Genomic DNA, 22304 nt, shown 5'->3' on the forward strand with positions numbered 1-22304 from the left:
AAAAATTGACTAAGCAATCTAAAGATTTGCCTAATCCTATAATTAAAAATACGTTATTTTCAGGTAATGCACAAATTTATGAATTGGATTAATGATAAAATTACAGCGTTTGAAGAATACATTGCAAGGGACCCTCTATTTGCTAAACATGTTGTAGATTATTGGAATGATTTAATAGTAAATATGCAAATTGATGAAAATATATTGAATGAGCTCACAGAAATTTTTATCTTGTTGAACAATAGGGATGAATTTTTAAATTTATACAGAATAGCACTCTCTCAACGATTGTTGAGTAACACAAATAATCTAGAAATTGAAAAGCAATCTCTTGCCAAACTGAGATTGAGATCTGGAACTCAATATACATTTGAACTAGATAACATGCTCTTGGATGCTACTGAATCACAAGAATTTACAAGGGAATTTAATAATAATATTACTGTTATGATGATGTCCAGCGTAAACTGGCCTCCAATAATTGGTATTGTTTCTTTAGTATCATAATGTTCATGTAGAAAAATCCTATGGTGGAATAAAATTACACAGCTGTTTTTCTGAAACAATGAAAAGCATAAAAGAGTTTTATCTATTGAAAACAAAACAAAGAAAGATCGACTGGGCATTTCAGTTATGCCGTGTGCAAATATCATTCTTTATTAATGATGATGAAACCATACTGGATTGCGATGTTTTGCAAGCATCAGTGTTGCTCTTGTTTAATGATTCTCATGATGGTAGTTTGGAAATTGCGCATGTGCAAGAAAAACTAGCGGTTGATCATTCTACACTTGTTGATATTTTGCAGCCAATGATACAGCCAAACTCAATTTTGAAATTTTATAAATTATTTGTAAGCCTTATTTAATAACTTGTAAAATCTTTAGGGTAAAGAACTAATAGAAGTTAACTCAAATTTTGTTGGCTATAGCGATTTTACACGTTCGGTATACAAGCCAACTGAATCAACTTATAAAAATAGAGGTTAGAATTAGCAGAATATTGATTACGCACAAATAGGTGAAGACATCAAAGACTTTGGAAAAATAGATGCAATAATCGTTAAAATAATGAAAAACACCAAAGAAATGAAAAGTATTGATCTTATAGACGAAGCATCTAAACGATCGAACACTGATATAGAGGTAGATTTATATGCATAATAAGTATTAAAATTTACGATTAGGTTATAAAGGCACGTATATTGGCCTTAACAGAAAGAGATTACATTTCCATGCAGGGAAATACTGTAGTTTATGTGCCTTAGTACTTTAATTATTATACAAATACACTATCCGTCCAATATTTGTCAATATACCTTCATAAAGGGCAAACATTATCCCACCACTAAGCATGGATCGAACAATTTGTACTTGAAATCCAGCATACATCCCTTTAACTTTGTTTTTGTGTGCATTCCAGAACATGATCCTCGATATAGAAGATTTTGTGATTTCCGTACCGTGACATTGCTGCATTGTTCTACTCACATACAATGGATAACATAGTGCCGTTGGTACTATTCGTGAAGCCATTCCATTAAAGAAAGGTTGAAAGCTCTCGAATGGCGCTAAAAGGGGTTGTGACGACCAATTGCATTTTGATAATCTTTCATAAATTACAATTAACAAGGTATGATGTGAAACTGATGATAAAGACACTGGTAATCCAGTGAATATGGCCCTAAGACCTCCAGCCTTGTATGTATAAAATAAATAGTGGAACGCGCCTCTATATTGAGGCCATCCATCTATTTTTGTTTGAGAACTTTGGAGTTCAATTGCCAACTTAGCGTTCCACAACGGATGTAGCATTAGACTTGTTATAAAGCTACTGGCGCCTCCCCTTATCAAATTGTGCTTTGTATCATCGTGATCCTTAAACACCTGTAGATGCCCAGCTTTGTCATATATAAATCTAAAGGCTAGCCATCCAAATGCAGAGGTATAAACTGAACACAAACTCCCTTTATATAGAGATAGGATTCCATCCTTTTTACAGGATTTGAGTATTGATACTATGAGATTCTGTCTACTTTTTATTCCATGATCGTATATATTCATTGACTGTATCCTTGTTCTTAACACAGCCATAGGTTGTATGATTGCGTTTGTCAATCCAGCTGCTATAGCATTAGAAATAGCTGTTATTTCCGGGCGTTTTTTTAGCCCCTCGATTGTTTCATGCTTTGAAAGCTTGCGATTCTTATCTGATGATGGATCTAGAATTCTATCCCTTTCATCCATAATATTATTTATTTAAAATATCAAGCTTATTGAAATAATAAGTCTCTATTCGTCAAAGGTTAGATAAGCGGAACTCAAAGACTTCATGGTAGATGACCAGAATAAAACAGATTTATAATTCTACATTAGAATATGACAATTGTATATATTAAATGTGTATTTGCCTGGGATAAGGTAAATAGTGTCTAGATATACAAATGAGTGGCACCATTTTGTTCCTTCCACAACTTCTATCACAAGGTAGCAATAGTACTCATAGCAATTCATAACAAACGGTTAAAATGTCAAAGAGGGCACAATTACTTGAAAATGAAGCGGCAATACGTTCCCTATGGCAAGATACACAGGTTTACGAATCAAACGTGCCGTCAAGCCATTCTAGGGAAAAGTACTTTTGTACCTTTCCATTTCCATATATGAATGGAAGGTTGCATATAGGCCATGCATTTAGCGCCCTAAAGTCAGAGTTTCAGGCGAGATTTCAGAGAACGCAGGGGAAAGCCGTGCTTTGGCCCTTTGGGCTACACTGCACAGGTACGAATACATACATATTAAAAGCATTCACGATAGGTATGCCTATAATGGCTTGTGCAGATAAAATCAAACTAGAACTGCAAGAGGTTTGCTTTATGATGAACTTAATGAGCTATTATAGGCCCATAATGACCAACGCGATAACCCAGTAACCTTGAATGTCGACGAAGATAACCAGAAAGAACACGACATAGATTCAAAGGATTTTACAAAGTTTACATCGGCTAAATCCAAGTTATCTGCCAAATCCAACAAGCAAATGACTCAAATGGAAATAATGAAACATATGGGAATAAGTGATGAGGAAATTCCTAAATTTGCGAATCCAGATCATTGGCTAACATACTTTTCTCCATTAGCCATCCAAGATATGAAGATGCTTGGTGTATCAGTTGATTGGAGAAGATCATTTATTACTACAAATAGGAATCCGTACTACAATGCATTTGTTGAGTGGCAATTTAATAGATTGAAGAAGTTAAATGCACTATTGTATGGATCTAGACCATCCATTCTCAGTAGATTAGTCATGCAGCCATGTGCGGATCATGATAGGTAAATTTGCATATTTGATATTACCATATCTATAGATCTGAGGGAGAAGGAGCAGTATCTCAGGAATACACCGTAATAAAGATGAAGTTGAGTTCTTTGGAACACTCCCCTGCAAATTTCTTGTGGAAGGATTATGCAAGCTACAAGGATATATTATCAACGAAAAGTGTGTATCTACTGGCAGCAACTTTAAGACCAGAAACCCTATATGGACAAACCAATCTTTTTGTAGTACCTGTAGGAGAGTAGGTTTTACTTATAATTCACTAAAACTTTATAGGTATGGAGCTTATCTTGGATACAATAATCCAAGCCTGGAGTTTAATTCGTTTGGAGTTGTGGAAAATATGGCTACTATTGAAGAAGCAGTCAAATCATGTGATTGTATTTATATAACTTCTGAAAGATCCGCCTATAATATGGCTCATCAAGGAATTACACTTTTAAACTCCGAATCTGGTACACTTGAGAATTTGCATTGCATAGCAAAATATAATGGTAAAGATTTGATAGGAGCATCTGTAATAGCGCCACTGAGTATATACGGAACTGTTTATGTTGTTCCCATGGTTACTGCCTCTATGCTTAAGGGAACTGGAATTGTAGCATGTGTTCCAAGTGATTCTCCGGATGATTATATAACAATTTTCGAGATGAGAAAGAAGAAGGAGTATTTTAAAGACAACTATAATGTGAATGCAGAATATTGTGCTCTTGATCCGGTTCCAATAATCGATATTCCTGAGATCGGTACATGTGGAGCTATGAAACTTTGTGAAGAAGAAAAAATCGTCTCTAGCAAAGAATCACAAAAACTGGAAAAATGCAAAGAAATACTATATAAGAAGGGATTCTATAACGGAATCATGAATATAGGTCCTCATAAGGGTTCTAAGGTTTCAGATGTAAAAGATAAAATTCGAAGTGAGATGATAAAACAATCAGATGCCTTCATATACTATGAACCTACAAAGCGTGTCGTTTCTAGATCGGGTGATGTCTGTGTAGTTGGTATTTGTAATCAATGGTACACAAAATTTGGTGATGCAGACTGGAAAGGGTCAGTTACATCCCACGTTGCAGATCCTTCTAAATTTACTTGTTATTCTGAGTCCACCTTAAACCAAGTTAAGCACGTTGTTCAGTGGTTAGATAACTGGGCGTGTAGTCGATCTTATGGTCTGGGGACAGTTCTGCCATGGGAGGATATCAAAAAGAACAAAAATTCATTGATTGAAAGTCTTTCTGATAGTACTATATATATGGCTTACTACACTATTTCTCATTATCTTCAGGGTGACATTTTTGGAAGCAGCTGTGGATCATTAGGAATTGACGCCAAGGAGTTAAACGATGATGTATTCGATTATATATTCCGCATTACTGATTCTCTACCATGTGAATATTCTTGTAATAACGATTTTCTATCGAAATTAGAGTTAATGAGGAATGACTTTTCTTACTGGTATCCGGTAGATCTTCGATCTTCTGGAAAAGACCTAATATTTAATCATTTAACAATGAGTCTCTTCATACATGACGCAGTTTGGAAGGATGTTAAGGATTTTGAAGCTATGCCTAAGTCATATTACTGCAATGGTCACATTCTTGTAGATTCTGAGAAGATGTCCAAATCAAAAGGAAATTTCCTAACGCTAGAGGATGCAATAAAAACTTATACATCTGATGGAACAAGAATTGCTCTTGCTGATGCTGGTGATAGCTTGGATGATGCAAATTTTTCCAAAGAAACAGCAGAAGCAGCGGTTCTCAAACTTCACTCCGTATTATTGGCTGCACAATCTGATATTTCTCAAGTTGGCTCGAATTCAAGTGATATTAGTGACATGGCCAAATTTGCTGGAGAAATTTTTGAAAATGAAATCAAAGTTTTGGCAGACAAGGCGAAATTTGCTTACGAGAATTTTATTTATAGAGATGCACTAAAGGCATGCTTTTATGACTTTATTACTTTGAGACAGAATTACATACAACTCTCCAGAAACGAGTTTGACTACAAATTACTAAAGTTTTACCATGGTTTGTTCAAGAATTTTAATAACAATCTCCCGTAGAGATATTTTGCAAAATTGCTAGCCCAATTATACCGCATATTTGTGAATACATATGGGTTTATCTTTTAAAAAATGAAACAAAACTTTCGAATGAATTATGGCCGACATTCACTTCCGGTATAGATTGGAATCTGCACAGGTATCTATATCTAGTTTTAACTATGATTATTACTTCAGGAAAATAAAATTACTTTATAAAAACTTGGAAGAATTCAGAAAATGTAAAGAGAAGTCTCAGGCTTTGGATAAAAAGCATTCCAGAAGTAGAAAGTACACTGGCGCTGTGATTTACGTTGCTAGGTTTGTTTTAACATAACATAATATAACTTTAATGTTTAGGGAATACCCTGTGTTAAATCAAGAGGTGCTTAAGCTCTTGCAGCGTATGGGTGTAGGAGAAAAGGACATTCCAGAAAAGGAAATGATAAAGGAAATGTGCACATCAGAATTAGTAAAAAACGCTTCTGTAAAGGATAAAAAGACGATTCTAGCGTTTGCAAGCTTCCAGGGTAAGGAAGCTGCTACCGTAGGATCTAGCGCATTGCTACTACAACTTCCTTATTCTGAACTAGATCTCTACAAATTAATTTCACCTTATATCGTACAAACGTTGGATGTGTCAGGTAAAGTCACCACTAATAACAGCATACTATACAGATGTACACATAATGGATAACAAGGAATGTTTTGAATCAGATGAAACAAATATAAGATTCACTGCGTTTCCAGGGAAACCATCAATTTTATACTACTAAAATGCAAAAAATCAACCTTTAACAGGTGAACATAACTCGAATTTATCCACATCCCAGTTCACAGCCTCTATATTGAGCATTACCTCGTCAATACATGCTTTAGCCATTGTGTATGCATATATTACAGTTTGTACACCTCTTTTCCAGGTTTCCATCTCTTCTTTCAACTGCTGACCATCTGTATTTAGCCTGTGCCCTTTCCTGTTCTCAAGTTTTGCGTTTAGATGCAAAAGTACATCCCTCAGTCCAACTGCGGATCGCTTGAACATTTCCCATATTTGGTTAAATTGAAAATCGATAAAATCCTCTTCGGTAGATTCGGTGACTACGGTCCAAAGTTTTTCTGCAATATTGTACGTAAGAATGGCGAGTATAGCATCACGTGGTTTAGCAGAACGATGGATTGCAGCTTCAACTATACCGTCTGAGCCCAAGACAACCACGAATCGTTCCCCCTTGAATATCTTCAAATATTCCAGCAAGGTGGCGTGGCATACTGAAATTTCATTTAATGAATACTTAATTGCACCCATCCTTAGTGCTCCTTCGCGACCTGGAAACAATAATGGTTCCTTCTTGGCAATATCATCAGGTGTCAAAAATTTGATTTTTATTTTCTTTTGTACTAAATTTAAAGGCTCATCTGGTAGCTTTGTAGTAGGGTCATCCAAATAATTATCAGAAATGGTACTCTTATTAGTAATACTACTTTCATTAGATTCATCTATATTTCCTCTTGAAGCTCTGAGCTTGTTGCATAAATGTGTAGATGTAAATCTTTGTAAAAGTCTAGCAGCCGTATCGAATTCATAATTGTATATTAGTTCGGCGATAGCTCCACATTCATCATCATCAAAACACGAGTTACTGGAAGTGGATTCAATGGATTCTGATTCCTCATCATCTGAATTCCTACTGTTGAAGTTTTCCTTTTGTCTTTTTATCTCCATCCTCATCTTATGGTAGCGCAGATAACGATCTAGTCTCCGTAAGAGTGCACTGGCAAAATCTTCAAGAACAACAAAACATCTCTGTGGGTTCAAATTTTTAAAGCTTACCGATTTTACACACATGTATGTTGCCACGTTTGAAATCAAAGATGTTAAGATAACAGTTGTCGCCTGGATTACAAATGGTTGTTCATTCAACAAATTGGTTAGATATATTCCTAATGCTATACCCGAAAAGTCGCAAATTGGATTTTGAGCCTCTAGCTTAGCTGTAATTTCGCCAATATTTGTTGCCGTATTTTTTACATGAAACGAGTTATAGAATGGTCCTTGGGAGGCAGACATTGTAAGGAGTCCTATTTGCCTAACCGCGTTTGTACAAGCGCCCATTATCATTTTTGGTCCAAATGTAAAAACATTGCAGACGAAATCAATAAGGGTTGCCGTACTGCATAAAATACTACCTAATAATCTAAATGCCTTGGGGTTATTATCAAATCCCACACCTATTTCACTAAACCACAAAAAGTGAAATATTCGTGAAAATGCATCTTTAAATATCATAGTTGCCAGAATTGACTTCATTTTGCTTTCAGATATTTTATTTTTCAACATTAAAATTATATTTGTGTTTTCAACTTTATTTTGCTGCAGATTAGTCGGGGCAGATTTTATATTAGAAGCCATTGTTTGAAGGACAGAAAATGAAAAGCGTTCAAACATTCTCCAGTGGGCATATTTGTAGTATTGCTTAGTTGCAACTGATGGGTGAATTATAATATTTATACACCTCTTTAAAAAGTTAAAGGCGCCGATAATGCGATTAAAAAATGATCTAACACTTAACTTTCTGCCATAATTTTGATTTATGCCTCTAGAAACTATGGTAGGATCTGGTTTTGCGGAATTATTTCTAGAATCTGAGGATGAATACAATCTTAATTTTGTAATATTTACTCTATAATTATCCAAACCAATTGGAGTGGGTATCAAAAATGCCGAAGTGTTGCAGTGTAAAGATTTTATACTTTTATTCAATATTTCTATACCAACCCTTTTGGGGGAAATATTTGCTTGATGTTTTAAATTGCATTGCGGTAGTATCAACCCCTTTGCCCTTTTCACGGACTTTTCGGGATGATTTTTTGTTCCATTTAGTATCGTATAACATCTATTTGTATCATCCTTAATAAAAGGTACTAAGATGTTGCAACAAGATCTCGTGGTTAATAATATACCAAAGGCAGCAAAACTGAGATAACGGATTAATAATCCCAATAGAATCCATTTCATTGCCTACATCACCGATATACTATCCGTAATACAAGAGGTTTAATTGGAATGTAAACCCATTGGTGTTTTAATGGAACCATGAGATGTCTTTAAACCTATTTAACGATGTCTTCCATATAAATATAAGCTTGAAACTATTTTTATAGTGTGTATAATAAAAACTAGTATATTTCATTGGATGTGTTAGAGAAATATTTGCGAAACTGTTCATATCTCAGAAAAGGAATATCATACACACAGTTCATAAGTTTTGCCAAAAACAAATGTTCTATTGTACCTGTTCCATAATATAAAAATACCAAAAAGTCAAGGGGAACTGGCTGCTAAGGCACATAATTTGACATTGGGTATGAGAGAATCTACTCGCCGGGCCAAAACGGTACCCCATCGATCTTTAAACAGACTTATTTATTTAACTACGGTATATAACTCCTTGTGTGTGACATGGTCTAAATATTTGTATTCTTTGGACCCATGAAGTGCTATATTTGTGCTCTAGTAATTGCTTCAAGGTTTATTTATCGATGTTTTGACATATTTTTATTGTTTAAGAAACAGTTTTAATGTATTTTATAGCATATTTGATATAGTTATTGGTAATATCACCTTTAGTTTCTTTGAGTAACGTAGTTTTAAGCTCCGAAGTGATTGTTCATTTTTTCGGTGATTAATTTATTATGATTCAAATTAAAGAATGAGTTTTAGACTTAAAACACCCATTGTGGGTTGTACGCTTGCTGGAATAGCGCTAGTTTCCTATATCGCATACAAATATTACAACAAATCCAAAAAAAGACGTCTGTTCAAAAGGCTTAAATTATTATATACGGATGATCACGAATTATACGGGAAAGATGATGATTTTTGTAGTGAAAACGAAATAAGTGACGACTATACCTACGGTCAATCGTCCATAATTGACGAATTCATAGTTATAGACAATATAGGTTCATATGATCGTAAAGGAGGAAAATATGAAGGTTAGACATTGTAGTTACTTCATATTAATGACATAGAGTCAAATAATGGTTCTGAGCTCGCAAGTTTGGAATCTGGCGAACTGATCGAAGATATAGGTGGAAGTCGGACTAGAAAAAATTACTCTATGAAATCACGTTCTACACAGATAAACAAAAGTTTTGATCCGGACATTAGTCCGAGATCATCTTTTAGAGCCTCAAGGAGAAAGTCAACTGAATCCAGCTATGCAATACCGCAAGAAGATACGGAAGGATGGCTTGTTATCGATGGACATGGTTCTGTTGAGGAAGCTACCACAGATTATTCTCATATAGATTCATCGGTAGGTTTTTAATTTTTATTCATATAAATAAATCAGCAACCAAATGGAATCAATAATTCTTCAGAGAAGCTGGTACACGAAAAGGAAACATGCAATCATACCCCTTTGATTCCGGGGTCTCAAACAGTATACTTTCGCGGATTTGGTTGTGCCCATAACAGTTCTGATTCAGAGTATATGATGGGAATCTTGTCAGAATATGGATATAACATAACAGATGACATGAGCAAGGCTCAGGTGGCTGTAATTAACAGTTGTACCGTTAAAGGTCCTAGTCAGGATGCTATGGCAACAGAAATAAGAAAGGCAAAGGACCTGAAAATTCCTATTGTCGTTGGTGGTTGTGTACCACAAGCGGACAAGAATCTTACGCCTCTGAAAGATCCTTCGGTATCTCTCTTGGGGACATCACAAATTGATCGAATTGTGGAGGTTGTTGAACATGCTCTACAAGGACGGAAGCTAGTATTGCTAGAAAGAAAAACGTTGCCATCTTTAGAACTTCCAAAAATTCGTCAGAATGAACTTATTGAGATTATTCCGCTTTCAACTGGATGCCTTGGTTCTTGCACATTTTGTAAGACGAAACAAGCTAGAGGAGTTCTTGGAAGCTACACGCTTGAATCTATATTGGATCGTGTAGAATCTGCGGTCTCTCAAAAGGTTTCCCAAATTTGGTTAACTTCTGAAGATACTGGGGCATATGGAATTGACATCGGGATTGATATTGTAGTTTTACTGAAATCGATACTCCCGCTTCTTCCCCCAGATGTTATGTTGCGTTTGGGTATGTCAAATCCTCCTTATATTAAACGGCATATCGAAGAGATAGCAAAGATATTAAAGCACAAAAATGTTTTTGAGTTCATTCATATACCAGTACAATCTGGAAGTGATCGTGTTCTTGATGCCATGAATCGCGAATATCATATTGATGAATTTTTATTTCTTGTTGACAAGATTCGTGAATCGGTTCCAGATTGTTCATTAGCTACAGATATTATCTGTGGATTTCCGACTGAGACAGATGAGGAGCATCTGGAAACAATACAACTATTGAAAGATTTAAAACTGCCTATTGTTAACATATCACAATTCTACCCAAGGCCCGGTACTCCCGCTGCTAAAATGAAGGCTCACCCTAACAAGGTAGCAAAATCGCGCACAAGAGAGGTTACCGAGGTCTTTCTTTCCTACGAGTGTAACAGTCACTACTTGGGAAAAACGTTACCTGTGTGGTTTTCTCAAACTGACGTTAAGAGAAACCACACAATAGGACACACTAAGAACTATATAAAAGTTGTTGTCGACAAAGACGATAGTCTTTTGGGAAAAAGAAGAGACGTTTTAGTGCAGCATGCAACAAAGTGGCACCTCACAGGTATCGTCACTTAAATAATCGCAAAATTTAAGGTTGATAGTCTCTCATTCTAACTGGATACACATCATATGAATCCAGATCTACCAAACTACGTCGTGTAAAATCAATCTTGTATTGGACACTATATAAATGTGTTAAGCGTATAAAACTCATACCCTTTGCTCTTGTAGTAGCAAACTTCGTCGTTATTATTGTAACCTCTATTGAATACCATCTGCTCAATCTCTGGTAGGTCAACCCAATTGTCTTGTTTGTAAAGTTGCCAACGTTTCGTGTCGAATGCATGTAGAACGTCATCTTCCAAGAAGTTGTCATCCAGCAGGTTCCATTTTTTATGTTTGTTCCTGAATATTATCGGGGCTAGTATAGTGCTAACTTACTCTTCATGATATGTTCTTGCTATTGTAGTGGCAGACCTCAGAGATGAAGGTCCCTTATGTTGGGATAGTCCCATAATTTCAATGCCCGAGTAGTCCAGAGCTCTTTCTCTTTTGGATTCTAGATGTCCTCTGGAATGTTCGCTCATATTATAAGTTTCTATATTATCCTTATATTTCCTATATTTTTTTATATAAGAATTCACATTTGATAGTTGTTCAACAGTGACTTTTGATAGTGTTTTCGTAGATAGTTGAACATATTCTTTGTTCACATCTACCGCTGTTACTACCGCCGGAATATCATACGAGTATCCGTTTAGGTGTTGTTGATAGGTGTCTTCACTCATATCTGAAACAGGAAGGAAGGCAATTATATCCCCAATCTGTAAAAAAATTTGTTACAGGTTATTCCACTTACTCGAACAAGAGCTAAATTTTTATCAGAACGAATAACGCGTCCTTTCACGACGTCACCCGGGTTCAAATATAAAAGCATCAGTTTGCGAACTGCATGAGAATTTGAGAGAATTGGGATGTTGTTATTACTGTCATAATGATCGTACAGTACAGGAATAGTTTTCCCAACAAGATTTCTGGATATCAATTCATTGTAGTTTTTATATTCACCACATAGTTCATTAATTGGAACCCAACCTAGGTTATCAAGATCATGTACATTTTTAAACGAAAGTGAGTTGTCATTAAATGAGCTAAAATCTTCTGTATACTGCACTAAAACACCTCTACTATATCTTTGTAGCACCTTCACATTAAAAATATTGTTTTGTTCATATTGCGAAAATATTTCTTCAAATTTAGACATCTTTCTTATACGATTTAAGGATACCGTAATTTTATTTGGCCATATCTCAGTTATTTCAAACATTAATTGGTCACCTTCCTGAAACCGACCATGGAATCCACCTCTGTGATAAATATTCATAGACATAAATAACTTACATTGGGACATCATAAGGGCTATCGTAATAATTTCTTAGATGCATAGTAGCCAATGTAAATGCATGAATGTCAACCACGACTTTATCCCGAGTTACAGAATATACTGTTCCCTTTACTATTTGTCCAATGTATATTTTATAGTCCTGGGTCCCCAAATTGTCCATGTTAAATTTTTTATAAGCATCTTCAAATTTTGAAAATGAAATAACATCCTTAAAATAATATCCGAGAGGTTTTGGTGCATCCATTTTGTCTGTCTCATTAGTTTGCTCGCTTTTTGGTCCATCGTTTGATAGACGAAAGGTCTCCTGTTTTTTCACAAGTTCTTTTAGCTTGGAGATTTCTGGATCAATATATACGTCATGCACGATTAGTTTTAAATCCTTATCGTCAATGTTCTCTTTTTGAACATCAAACTTATCAAAGGTACCTTCAGTTATTTTTTTCAAGTCTATATGTGGGTCAGCCAACAATATATCGTTAAATATCTCGGATAGTGTATCCTGAAACACGGTTTCCCTGCGTTTCCAAAAATCATGCCAAATCCAAAATGGCATAATAGGTGGAGACACCGGTTTCCCCTTTATCTTATGTCGTCTAGCGTAACAGAATCTGACGTATTCTTTACAGAGTTTGTTTTTTTCCTTTTCCAGCTTCTTGATAAAAAATGGATTTTGAGATTCCGCAATAAATGCTTTGAGAAGTTCTGCTCTTATATCATCAAGTCGGTCGGGAGTAGCCCCTTTACCTGAGAGGACTCTATTATATTTTTCACTTTTTGCAACAAATTCGAGTATGTGTGGAGAAAGATATTCTGTCCAAGGTTTTAATTTTACCAATTTTGTTCCAATTTTGACCCTAGGGAGCTTATCCTGACTCGTGCTTTCCTCAAACTGAAAGTATTGCTCCCCCTTAATTTCAATAACCTTTTTGAAATTTTCAATATGATGCAGTAAAAAATTGTTTAATTTTTGATACCAAACCTTATTGTAATGTTCCTTCTGTGAGGGATGAACATGTTCTAAGCCTTCAAGGTATGATTTATTCCATTTGTATAAAAGATAAGGAAGGCCACATTCATCTGAAACGTAAAAATGTTCGAGCAGATTTGTATCCAAATCATCTGTACCTATCTCCTCACCCTGAAGATCCAGTTTGGGAGGGGTTCCTTTGTTTTTTTCGTATTCAAGTATTGAGGAAATTAGTGTTTGACAAACTATGTCATTAATAGAATAAACTTCAGGATCAAGATCTATTTGTTCATTTGATTCATCCATATAAGATATTTCGTCTTGTCCTAATAACTTACATCCCTTGTCTTCCTTACTTGGTAAAAATGGAGGAATACCTGTGATATTTTCGCCGATAATATCATCTTCGTCTATTTCCGGATTAAAAAATAGTTGTTTTAAGGCTTTCATTGGTATTCCACGTCTGACTAAAGCATCAAATTCAGAGAGAAATGTCTCATTTGGTAGCTGAACCGGGAGGCGTGATTGACCCTGCTGATCCTGTGGATTAAGAAGAACTGCCTTGACTACATTTTCTGATCTCGATTGAACAGATAACTGCGATAGGTGAATCTGAAATAAATTTAGAGAAAAGGCAACAAGTCATTACCTTAACTGGAGATATCGTATCCTCGCTGGATGAGGAGGCTAACTTAGAAGTTCCGTTAGATATAAAAAGTGTGTTGCGATAATAATGTCCATTTTTTACAAATACGTTACCAGGAAGGTTGTATTGGATCCTGTTATAAGAAACTCCTGTGGATTCTGTGACAATTAGAATATAAACTACGAGGACTATGTAGTACACATTAGACATTAAACATGATCTAACTTTAATAATTTTTCTATAACGAAAATTTGCTCGGAAATCTGAGCTTAATAAAGACTTTAATGGGTTTGTGTGGATGGACTCCCTACCACAAACGAAGTAGAGACTGAACATGGAATAAGAAACCATTTTTCATCAAAACTTAACTAAATTTAGTAAATTTTGGAATTATAGATGATTATGGCTACAATCCCTGGAGAGACCGCTGTTTCATCTACAATCGATTAAAACGCGTGTCAAAGGATCCCTTGTCACAAAATATACTATTGTATTTGGTGTTTGATACGTTGCGAATTATAAAATTATGTAAAATAAAGCATTATACTAACGATATACTCGCTGCTTTAACACGTTAAAATGTAGTAGCACATATCTATAAGTTTATCCATGTTTTGTCTATCCTAAGCCAAAATATTATCGTTCTTCAATGTATACTTGCTATGTTATTCATTTTATTGCCTAACTGCTAAATCCTCTAAGCCTGTCTGCAGGATGCTCACTTTTTTTTTCACTATTGGGATACAATACACACTCAGTAAGAATACACCTAGCCTTGCACTGGATATTTATATGAGTATTACAAAATATAATAAACTTACCGCACTTCTAGATGCGAAGCTGAACACAGATGTACGATGTCTCTCGTCACAGCTGTTTAAACATCTCCTTTTGTCTGAACTACACCCGAAAAGAGCAGCTTGGGATGTTGGCAATACACAAACTATAGTGTATATGAACAGTAGAAATGATCTCTTTGCTATCTTCATTGTGGTTGATGAAATTTATTCCAGTTATCACGTTTTAATTACTGCAGATATATGTTTATAAATTAGTTAGTGACATCTGTGATTGTAAAAATATCTAGATCTGAGTTTGTAGAGCAAGGTGAATTTTCCAAGGTTGAGGAGAATTTTCTTTAACAAGCAAAAATTACACAATCGCTATATCTACGCAAACATTTTCGTGAATGAGGTATTTACGGTCTATCAGGACGTAACCGTTAAAACAAACTGATAACGGTAAAAAAATCAACAGGAAACCAATCTACATCCTCTCACAAACACGAGTATAAAATAAACATATACTAGAAAGTGTAATTATAATTGACTTTTTAATCCTAAGTTAACGTGATAAATTGTGCCTTTATTTCTTATACATGCAATGAATTAGCCGTTCTCTTTAAAAGACATTGAGACACAGAACACCCAGCATGACACTATAGCAAATGCTTATTGGGGGGAAAAACTAACCAGTGAACGCAAAATACCGATGCCTCCTGGATGCTTTCTATTGCAGTTTTCAATGCAAACTTGCTTATGTGGATGACATTTAAGTATTGCTGCCTGTGCATTCTGTGTGGAATTGAAAAGTATTCCAGTAACACAAATGATGATTACTCTGAGGGACAACATATTTACGATTGAATAAAATATATTGATATGCCTAACTGCAAATGTATTCTAAATTGTTTGTAAGATCTTTTAATTGCTGGATTCAAATGGAATTAGATCTATGGAACTAAACAGATGTCTTTCTAGATGTCATTCTGTGATCCATTTGTAGATCAATAATCACTTATTTTTAATTTTAGCAAACTTTATTTCAAAATGAATGGTTATTTAATCGTAAAATTTTTGGGAATTGTGTTCTCGTTATCATTTGTAGATTGTAGACTGGAAACATTCCAAAACGACTGTGTAAATTACTGTAACTCCTTACATCCAAGAAAAGGCGCTCAATATCCTTCTGGTAATCCAACTGAAAGTGCGAGATACAGCAGTGAAGACGTAGCCTTGGCAGCCGTAAGTTTATGTAGATTACGACAAAAAACATACAGTGCAAACAAAGATGTCGCATGTCGGAGATCATAAGACCAAAAAGCGAAATTGAAATTTTCGGAATTTAATTCTTAACATATAATACATATATACAAAATTTAAAGTTAAAAATGTGACATGTCACAAGTATCGGCAATAATGAAAAATATTTTAGACCAAAAATGTGTGAAAGTCTGAAGTAACTCTAGAGCAAGAGAGTTGATAATGTGCTCGATAGACAATTCTAACAATTCAATCACGAATATCACATACGAGATATTCTTAGCGTAAATGGATAATAAATCAAACAATCCTATGAGAGAAAGCATTTTTATCGTACAAAACCATCCCATCCGTCAAAATCGAGGTATCCTTCGGTTTCACGAATGGAGAATCATAAAAGTTTATGTTGTTGTTTTGAATGTTATTACTCCACTTAACGCCTGTAACTGAAGAGTTAATAGGCTGCGTAAAATGTACATTATGATTATAATTGGGTGAATGGAAATGATCACTGGTATTTTTCATCATCTCCAGATTAGGTACAGATTTGCCTAGACCATAAATTACGCCTTGGTACTTTTCATCATCCAACTTGTTTTCAAAGTATCTTTGCATAAGTTTGAAAAAAGTGCGTGATGTAACCAAACTATCACTACCTGCTTGATGTTGTGGTCCCACACGTTCAACGTCCAAGTGCTCAGCGAGCTTTTGGAGTGACAACCTTCCCGATAAATTAATGGATCTTTCATCAAGCAGAAACTTGATATCGTAAAGCGACGGGAAAAAGTCATGTAACAATTCAAAAAATCTGGATTGGCTAGATGGTAAATTTGTGCATGTTAGAACCTTCAAAAGGTATGCAAAATCGTAGGAACCATGAAATGAGATCCATATAACATCTTCATTCATAACCAAACCAGATGACATAATCAACTCTCCAAAATGTGCTAGTTCAATTCCTCGCTTTTGGTGACTTTCGAAGTCAATACCACTATCTTTTAATAAATCTATGGAATCTTGAGCGTACATGTCATGCTGCAAATCAAACTTGAAATTGAATTGCCATGTTGATACATTGCTTGGCGTTGATCCATCAGAATCGGCAAACGTTAAACCCAATTGGATAATTTTTAACAAATCAACGTTACATTTTACTGTCTGGTAATTATAATCCTCAAGGTAATTCGTTGGTCGAACGACTATACCAGGAAATTCCGTATCAATAGATACATAAGGATATAATTCCAACACGTCTCTTATCTTCTCAAATGCATCTTCTAAGTTATCTGCCCAGACGTCCACTATTTGTAGTTCTTCATCCATGTAGGAGTTTATTTCCGGTGCCCTGTTAGAAAAGTTGTTTAGGGGTCAACAATATTACAGTACATCCATAATGTTGACTCAGATCTAACTACCTAGCCACGCCGCAATTTCTTTACGAGGTGTACTTCAGAAATAAATCACCTATTAGAAAGGCTACAACGTGATACAAAAAGGGTACATATAAGTCGGTGCTTATTAGATGGTAACTAATACAATCTAACAAGCCAATATAAAATAAATCCTACCTGCCATATGGTTCACTAACTCAATATATCTGAACAAGTTTAACAATAGTTAAAGATATTAAAGTTTTCTGATCCACGTTAATTCGAATCAATAGACAATGGGGTAATCTGCGATCAAATGTTAACACAGTACCACCATCAACCATGCTACGCGGTATGCACCCATCGTATTCATCTCGCTAGGCGGTCATGAAATCTGTCTTAGTGTTGCAACTGTAGTGTTTAATAAATAGCGAAAGCATTATTTTGCATTGGTGTCCCATCGGCTGATTAGATCGTCAATTATGTATTTCTATCTACTCCAACTGCGAATCTATCCACTATTCCTGGAAACATTTTTTGTTTAAATCATAGATTATTTTTCGTTCCGTTGTCGTTTAGAGTGCCTTTTATATGATTGGGCGTGACACCGGGCCTTTGTCTCCTGATTTTTTGCACTCTCCTACGCAGTTTAGATATTCAAGTGTTGTATATTAGCGTATTTCTGGTGAATTTTGTCTCCAGTTGGAGATTGATGTTTCAATATCTGAGGTTTATGGTTTGCCTGAGTAATTCTGTTAGATTTAGCGGTTCCCTAGGGCTGGCCACTAGGTATCCCCTAGGAGAACCTCTAGCAAAGTTCCGTGCCCTGGTAAAAAAGCAATCGCAATGTACACGTGTATATCAAGGCTGGCCTCCGGCAACACGTATAGATGTACAAAATGAGGTTTGTTCGACTCTGATTTTAAATTATCTGTCTAGTTAAAACCTCTTGGTCGTAGACTGTTCGTGATGAACCGTTTGCTTGAGGATGGAAAAACTCTAGAGCCTACCCTAGTATTTTGCTGCGGCATCAAACCCATGCTAATGCTGAGCAAACAAGAATTTGAAGCTTTGATAAAGCACCTACCCTGGATAAAAATGCAATTCAAAGAGTTCTACAAACTCCTTTAATGTAATAATGTACACATGTATACTTTTGCAATTTTTACTTTATCCTTCATCAAATCTTCCATCAAATCCACAGAATCCTGTGAGTAGGAAAATGGGAAAGTAAGGCTTCTTTTCTATCTTGGAACACCAATTCCACGCTGATGTCAGTCTCCCATCAATGCAGCTGCCGGCGTCATTAAAATTGTCGGCTCCGCTTCCATCAAAGGCATGTCTGAAAAAATCAGTGAGTATTGTCATTTTGAGATTGCGCGGTCCTCTAAACTGAGAATCAATGTATTGCTTCATAGCTTGAGTGGTGTTATACAATTCCGGAATCTTCTCCAGGCATGTGACTATGGGAGTTAGAATGCGGGGTATCTAAAAAAAATTTTTTATGAAATACAAACGTACCTGTGTGTATTTATCTATAAAAATGAATGAATTCGGAACGTTATGATCTCCAAGATGAATTGCATGTGATCCTACCCATGTACCTACATTCATTTGAACACGCCTAAGAATTTGTCTCATTGCATTTAATATATGAGGGCCTTCCTGAACTCTATTAAGGCCTTGTCCCGTGTTCCTAAGTCTGTAAGGATTCTCTGAATCCAAAAGATCAGACTCTGCGAAATGCCATAGGGCAAACATATCATGTGCTATCTCACGCCATAGGGAGAGTGATTGCAAAACATAAGTATATTGTCTAGAATGGTTGTGACTTAACCGAGAGCCTTCAGAACCTGCATTTATAGCAAGATTATATTCTGGATTCTGATCATTAGGGTTGAAGTTTTCCTTCAAATATGAAATCATAAGATCACACGGACGTCTAAAAGAACGTAGATGAGAATGGTGATCACAAATGGAATACAAACAAGATTCTACCTCATCACTTGTCATTCCATCATCGTCTGCAGCATCATGACTCTGGAAATTTCTCGCCAAAAACGAAAAGCTCATGCTAATCAAACCTGAACTTTTCTTTGCAGCATACTTTGAAACCATATATTTTACAGCATCCTCCTTCATAGCTATTTCATGCTGTATCTGAGATCGTGTTTTCCCCTCGGGAGATATTTCCATTGTGGCTATCTTAATTTTGGGGTCGGCAAGCATGGCAAGACCGTTCTTTTTCTTTGAAAGAAAACTCAAAACTGTATTAACGGGAGCAACACAATCAAAATTCAGTAATTCCCGAATTTCAGGCTTCCTGGAATCCATAAGAAAATGTACTAACTTTCCGTAAGAATTTCGCATACGGTCTGGATTTAAAATTTTGTATCGCCTCCCTATTTCAAATATATTTCGAAAAAAGTCAGCATTAGTGTGGTATTCTCTGTCGCGAATTAATTTTTGCCCTGCTTCATAATTGTATGCGATTGCGAGGCCGCTCAAAATTGCAGAAACTTCCTTGATTTCCTTGAGAATTACACGCGATTTATTCCCTTCATGAATTATATCAACCTTGTCAGTATATTCACTGACGTGTAACGTGCTATCTAATAATCTCATGAGTTTACGCTCTTGGTAAGTTAGTCTTATAGGGGCATATTTTGCTATTTTCCTGTAATATTCATGGTCAAACGTCTTCGTGAATGAAGACTCAGCTTCTTTTGTATCAAATTCCATGGACATATCATCACTTTGGTCTAACAATGGTATTCCTGTGGTAGCATCAGTTACAACCATTTCAGGATCCATTACCTAAAAAAATTGATCAATCAGCAAAAAACCTACATGCTTAGAATAAGCCTCTGGAGCATGTTCCTTTATGATCTCCGATACATTGCATTTTGATTCTACCACGTTCAAAACTACAAAAATGTATAAAGCAAGGCGTGTTACAAACCTTTAAACAAAGAAGGCTTATCTAGGCTATGTACCAGATTCACTAGCTCATCAAGTTCCTTATTTTCTGTGTTATCAGATGGTTTATTTTCTGACTCTAGTTCAATGATATCCAAAATTTCGGACAGTTTGTTTCGATCTCTCATTGTGGTTAGACGTACGAAATAACTACATAAAAATCAAAATTCATCATTTGTAGATATAATTACAAATTTTACAGCGTGATCAGATTTCAAGGATATACTTTTTTAATGGACCCCTTAAAAGTTCCATAACCCACGAATATCTGACGTACAAAACAAGATAACGGTATATAATTGTTATGTTTAGTCCATAACAAGCAAATAGTATACAAAACTCAATACAAATGTCGTAACAAGGGAGATTATAGAGAGAGCCGGATTGTAAACTTGGCTCCCCACAGTATGGAACCGTTTGAAGGGGAAAACCAGTAGGAAAACCCAAGTGGTGGATGATATAATTGTATATCAGACGAACCTATTCGTTCATACGTCTGTTACGCCTGTGCTGCCCAAAATTGATTCATCTACCCGCTCCTACACACCTATTGTGATGTCATTAATTTGGTCTATATATTAAGATGGAAAGTGTTTACGAAAATGGCCAAGAAACTTGGCCAAGAAACAGTACGCATTATAAGAATTGGCTAATAGATTCTCCAAATACGCTACAGCGAATTCGGTTGGATACTTACAATAATGCGCTTCAAAAGATCAAATGTAGATTCATAACGCATTCACCTGATACTTTTTTTCTATAGACAAGCTTGTGGATCTAGATGTTCCCACATTCGAAGAAGAACAGTGGCTCGTTAAGTACTATTCTTATCAACTCTCCAAGTTTCTAGCTACAAACCATTTGAAAACCACAGTTAAAGTATGATCAAGCACATATATTGCCATAAATTAGTAATTCAGGAAACGGCGCTAACATTTTTCAATCGTTTTTTCCTGAGAAAGTCACTCTTAGAATACGATCCACGCCTGATCATGTGAGAATTGTATACAGTGAATGTAATTATCACAGGTTTACCTGCACTACTTTAGCCATCAAACTAGAAGATATGTGGAGAACAGTATATGTCGATAAATTATTAGGACACATTAACAATCTAGATATCGCAAGTTCGTGTTTTCAGATCCCCAAACCTCTGTGCTCTAATAGTTAAGTATATCTAACAAAATATTCTCAGAAGTATTTGAAATGGAACCCATCGTCTGTGAAGTGTTGGACTTCAATCTACTGGTACTACATACGGGTGAACCCCTGTATACGATACAAGAATCCTGTTTACAAGTATACTACTTACATATCCTTATGATTTATCTAGTATCTGAAGGATAGCCTAGAGATTAATGACGAACTGGTCGGTGAACATCTAAATGTGATAATAAGCATTTCTAAGCAAGTTGAAGGTACTTCGATGCAAATGCACGAAAACCCGGAGTGTGTTTACAAATGCAAGATTTTACCTTTCAGGCTCTTATTCATGCATACTCCAACTCAGTTGGCGCTTGCAAATTTTCTGTACCATTGCAAAACAAATCTACAATCCGTTATATCAGTTGAGACGTATGTTAACATGTATATATGAATGTTTAATACAGATTCATCCTTAAAAAGTTTCTCGGTGGAAATGATACAAAGTTGGTCCCGCTATTATCTGCTCTAAATAATATAAATGTTTGTTTGAATTATATGTATCGATGTATTTATAGGTTAAATACGATGAATTTATGGCCTTCAGAGACAAATTTAGTCAAGAGGTTGAAAAAGCTGGTTCGTTATACTTAATTTAATTACCTCCAAATTTAGGAAGCATATTGGACAAATACCTGAAAATATACGGTATTTGATGTTC

The 22304-nt window shown here is 35.5% G+C and overlaps 15 protein-coding genes across 15 annotated transcripts, besides 2 other annotated features; 7 read left to right on the plus strand and 8 right to left on the minus strand.

Moving 5' to 3' along the window:
- Positions 1-66: 66 nt before the first annotated feature.
- On the plus strand, positions 67-507 carry BEWA_007210 (cullin protein, putative; the record flags this gene model as incomplete). The annotated part of the gene is made up of 1 exon (XM_004830921.1): positions 67-507. One exon carries the CDS (start codon positions 67-69, stop codon positions 505-507), a length of 441 nt encoding a protein of 146 aa, XP_004830978.1.
- Positions 508-565: 58 nt separating this feature from the next.
- On the plus strand, positions 566-1163 carry BEWA_007220 (cullin protein, putative; the record flags this gene model as incomplete). The annotated part of the gene is made up of 3 exons (XM_004830922.1): positions 566-853; positions 888-984; positions 1021-1163. 3 exons carry the CDS (start codon positions 566-568, stop codon positions 1161-1163), a joined length of 528 nt encoding a protein of 175 aa, XP_004830979.1.
- Positions 1164-1271: 108 nt separating this feature from the next.
- On the minus strand, positions 1272-2433 carry BEWA_007230 (mitochondrial carrier protein domain-containing protein; the record flags this gene model as incomplete). The annotated part of the gene is made up of 1 exon (XM_004830923.1): positions 1272-2433. The coding sequence occupies exon 1, from the start codon at positions 2244-2246 to the stop codon at positions 1272-1274; it is 975 nt and encodes a 324-aa protein (XP_004830980.1). The 5' UTR covers positions 2247-2433.
- Positions 2245-2267: a sequence feature (AT_rich).
- Positions 2434-2527: 94 nt separating the features above from the next.
- On the plus strand, positions 2528-6086 carry BEWA_007240 (leucyl-tRNA synthetase, putative; the record flags this gene model as incomplete). The annotated part of the gene is made up of 8 exons (XM_004830924.1): positions 2528-2780; positions 2817-2866; positions 2902-3335; positions 3371-3580; positions 3616-5375; positions 5411-5549; positions 5588-5710; positions 5750-6086. The coding sequence occupies 8 exons, from the start codon at positions 2528-2530 to the stop codon at positions 6084-6086; spliced, it is 3306 nt and encodes a 1101-aa protein (XP_004830981.1).
- A 90-nt stretch (positions 6087-6176) lies between these two features.
- Positions 6177-8408, minus strand: BEWA_007250 (hypothetical protein; the record flags this gene model as incomplete). The annotated part of the gene is made up of 1 exon (XM_004830925.1): positions 6177-8408. One exon carries the CDS (start codon positions 8406-8408, stop codon positions 6177-6179), a length of 2232 nt encoding a protein of 743 aa, XP_004830982.1.
- Positions 8409-9102: 694 nt separating this feature from the next.
- On the plus strand, positions 9103-11106 carry BEWA_007260 (RNA modification enzyme, MiaB family domain-containing protein; the record flags this gene model as incomplete). Its single annotated transcript, XM_004830926.1, has 3 exons — positions 9103-9388; positions 9425-9711; positions 9748-11106. The coding sequence occupies 3 exons, from the start codon at positions 9103-9105 to the stop codon at positions 11104-11106; spliced, it is 1932 nt and encodes a 643-aa protein (XP_004830983.1).
- Positions 9717-9744: a sequence feature (AT_rich).
- A 107-nt stretch (positions 11107-11213) lies between the features above and the next one.
- Positions 11214-12295, minus strand: BEWA_007270 (S1 RNA binding domain-containing protein; the record flags this gene model as incomplete). The annotated part of the gene is made up of 3 exons (XM_004830927.1): positions 11214-11436; positions 11473-11855; positions 11891-12295. The coding sequence occupies 3 exons, from the start codon at positions 12293-12295 to the stop codon at positions 11214-11216; spliced, it is 1011 nt and encodes a 336-aa protein (XP_004830984.1).
- A 133-nt stretch (positions 12296-12428) lies between these two features.
- BEWA_007280 (hypothetical protein) lies at positions 12429-13853 on the minus strand (the record flags this gene model as incomplete). Its single annotated transcript, XM_004830928.1, has 1 exon — positions 12429-13853. One exon carries the CDS (start codon positions 13851-13853, stop codon positions 12429-12431), a length of 1425 nt encoding a protein of 474 aa, XP_004830985.1.
- Positions 13854-14730: 877 nt separating this feature from the next.
- On the minus strand, positions 14731-15038 carry BEWA_007290 (signal peptide-containing protein; the record flags this gene model as incomplete). The annotated part of the gene is made up of 2 exons (XM_004830929.1): positions 14731-14829; positions 14871-15038. The coding sequence occupies 2 exons, from the start codon at positions 15036-15038 to the stop codon at positions 14731-14733; spliced, it is 267 nt and encodes an 88-aa protein (XP_004830986.1).
- Positions 15039-15421: 383 nt separating this feature from the next.
- Positions 15422-15683, minus strand: BEWA_007300 (signal peptide-containing protein; the record flags this gene model as incomplete). Its single annotated transcript, XM_004830930.1, has 2 exons — positions 15422-15487; positions 15522-15683. 2 exons carry the CDS (start codon positions 15681-15683, stop codon positions 15422-15424), a joined length of 228 nt encoding a protein of 75 aa, XP_004830987.1.
- A 195-nt stretch (positions 15684-15878) lies between these two features.
- BEWA_007310 (hypothetical protein) lies at positions 15879-16177 on the plus strand (the record flags this gene model as incomplete). Its single annotated transcript, XM_004830931.1, has 2 exons — positions 15879-16073; positions 16109-16177. The coding sequence occupies 2 exons, from the start codon at positions 15879-15881 to the stop codon at positions 16175-16177; spliced, it is 264 nt and encodes an 87-aa protein (XP_004830988.1).
- Positions 16178-16249: 72 nt separating this feature from the next.
- BEWA_007320 (CAF1 family ribonuclease domain-containing protein) lies at positions 16250-17414 on the minus strand (the record flags this gene model as incomplete). Its single annotated transcript, XM_004830932.1, has 1 exon — positions 16250-17414. The coding sequence occupies one exon, from the start codon at positions 17412-17414 to the stop codon at positions 16392-16394; it is 1023 nt and encodes a 340-aa protein (XP_004830989.1). The 3' UTR covers positions 16250-16391.
- Positions 17415-17811: 397 nt separating this feature from the next.
- On the plus strand, positions 17812-18605 carry BEWA_007330 (hypothetical protein). Its single transcript, XM_004830933.1, has 2 exons — positions 17812-18365; positions 18401-18605. The coding sequence occupies exons 1-2, from the start codon at positions 18174-18176 to the stop codon at positions 18590-18592; spliced, it is 384 nt and encodes a 127-aa protein (XP_004830990.1). The 5' UTR covers positions 17812-18173; the 3' UTR covers positions 18593-18605.
- Positions 18606-18631: 26 nt separating this feature from the next.
- Positions 18632-20787, minus strand: BEWA_007340 (hypothetical protein; the record flags this gene model as incomplete). The annotated part of the gene is made up of 4 exons (XM_004830934.1): positions 20424-20787; positions 20312-20388; positions 18983-20278; positions 18632-18949 (listed from the first exon to the last, which is right to left on the minus strand). The coding sequence occupies exons 1-4, from the start codon at positions 20566-20568 to the stop codon at positions 18632-18634; spliced, it is 1836 nt and encodes a 611-aa protein (XP_004830991.1). The 5' UTR covers positions 20569-20787.
- A 102-nt stretch (positions 20788-20889) lies between these two features.
- BEWA_007350 (cyclin, putative) lies at positions 20890-22302 on the plus strand. Its single transcript, XM_004830935.1, has 10 exons — positions 20890-21162; positions 21204-21319; positions 21361-21434; positions 21470-21567; positions 21636-21739; positions 21774-21889; positions 21923-22015; positions 22051-22126; positions 22162-22222; positions 22259-22302. The coding sequence occupies exons 1-10, from the start codon at positions 21024-21026 to the stop codon at positions 22297-22299; spliced, it is 918 nt and encodes a 305-aa protein (XP_004830992.1). The 5' UTR covers positions 20890-21023; the 3' UTR covers positions 22300-22302.
- Positions 22303-22304: the final 2 nt, after the last annotated feature.

The sequence above is a fragment of the Theileria equi genome, chromosome 3 (assembly GCF_000342415.1).
Source record: "Theileria equi strain WA chromosome 3, complete sequence".
In the NCBI taxonomy this organism is placed as follows: domain Eukaryota; phylum Apicomplexa; class Aconoidasida; order Piroplasmida; family Theileriidae; genus Theileria; species Theileria equi.

Excerpts from the sequence above, each read along its gene's own strand:
- BEWA_007330 (XM_004830933.1), top strand. The coding sequence starts at position 18,174 with ATGTTTCAATATCTGAGGTTTATGGTTTGCCTGAGTAATTCTGTTAGA. Across the intron at positions 18,366-18,400 it reads GTATAGATGTACAAAATGAG|TTAAAACCTCTTGGTCGTAG; the intron begins GTTTGTTCGACT and ends TTATCTGTCTAG.
- BEWA_007350 (XM_004830935.1), top strand. The coding sequence starts at position 21,024 with ATGGAAAGTGTTTACGAAAATGGCCAAGAAACTTGGCCAAGAAACAGT. Across the intron at positions 21,163-21,203 it reads TGCGCTTCAAAAGATCAAAT|ACAAGCTTGTGGATCTAGAT; the intron begins GTAGATTCATAA and ends TTTTTTCTATAG. Across the intron at positions 22,223-22,258 it reads TCAAGAGGTTGAAAAAGCTG|GAAGCATATTGGACAAATAC; the intron begins GTTCGTTATACT and ends CTCCAAATTTAG.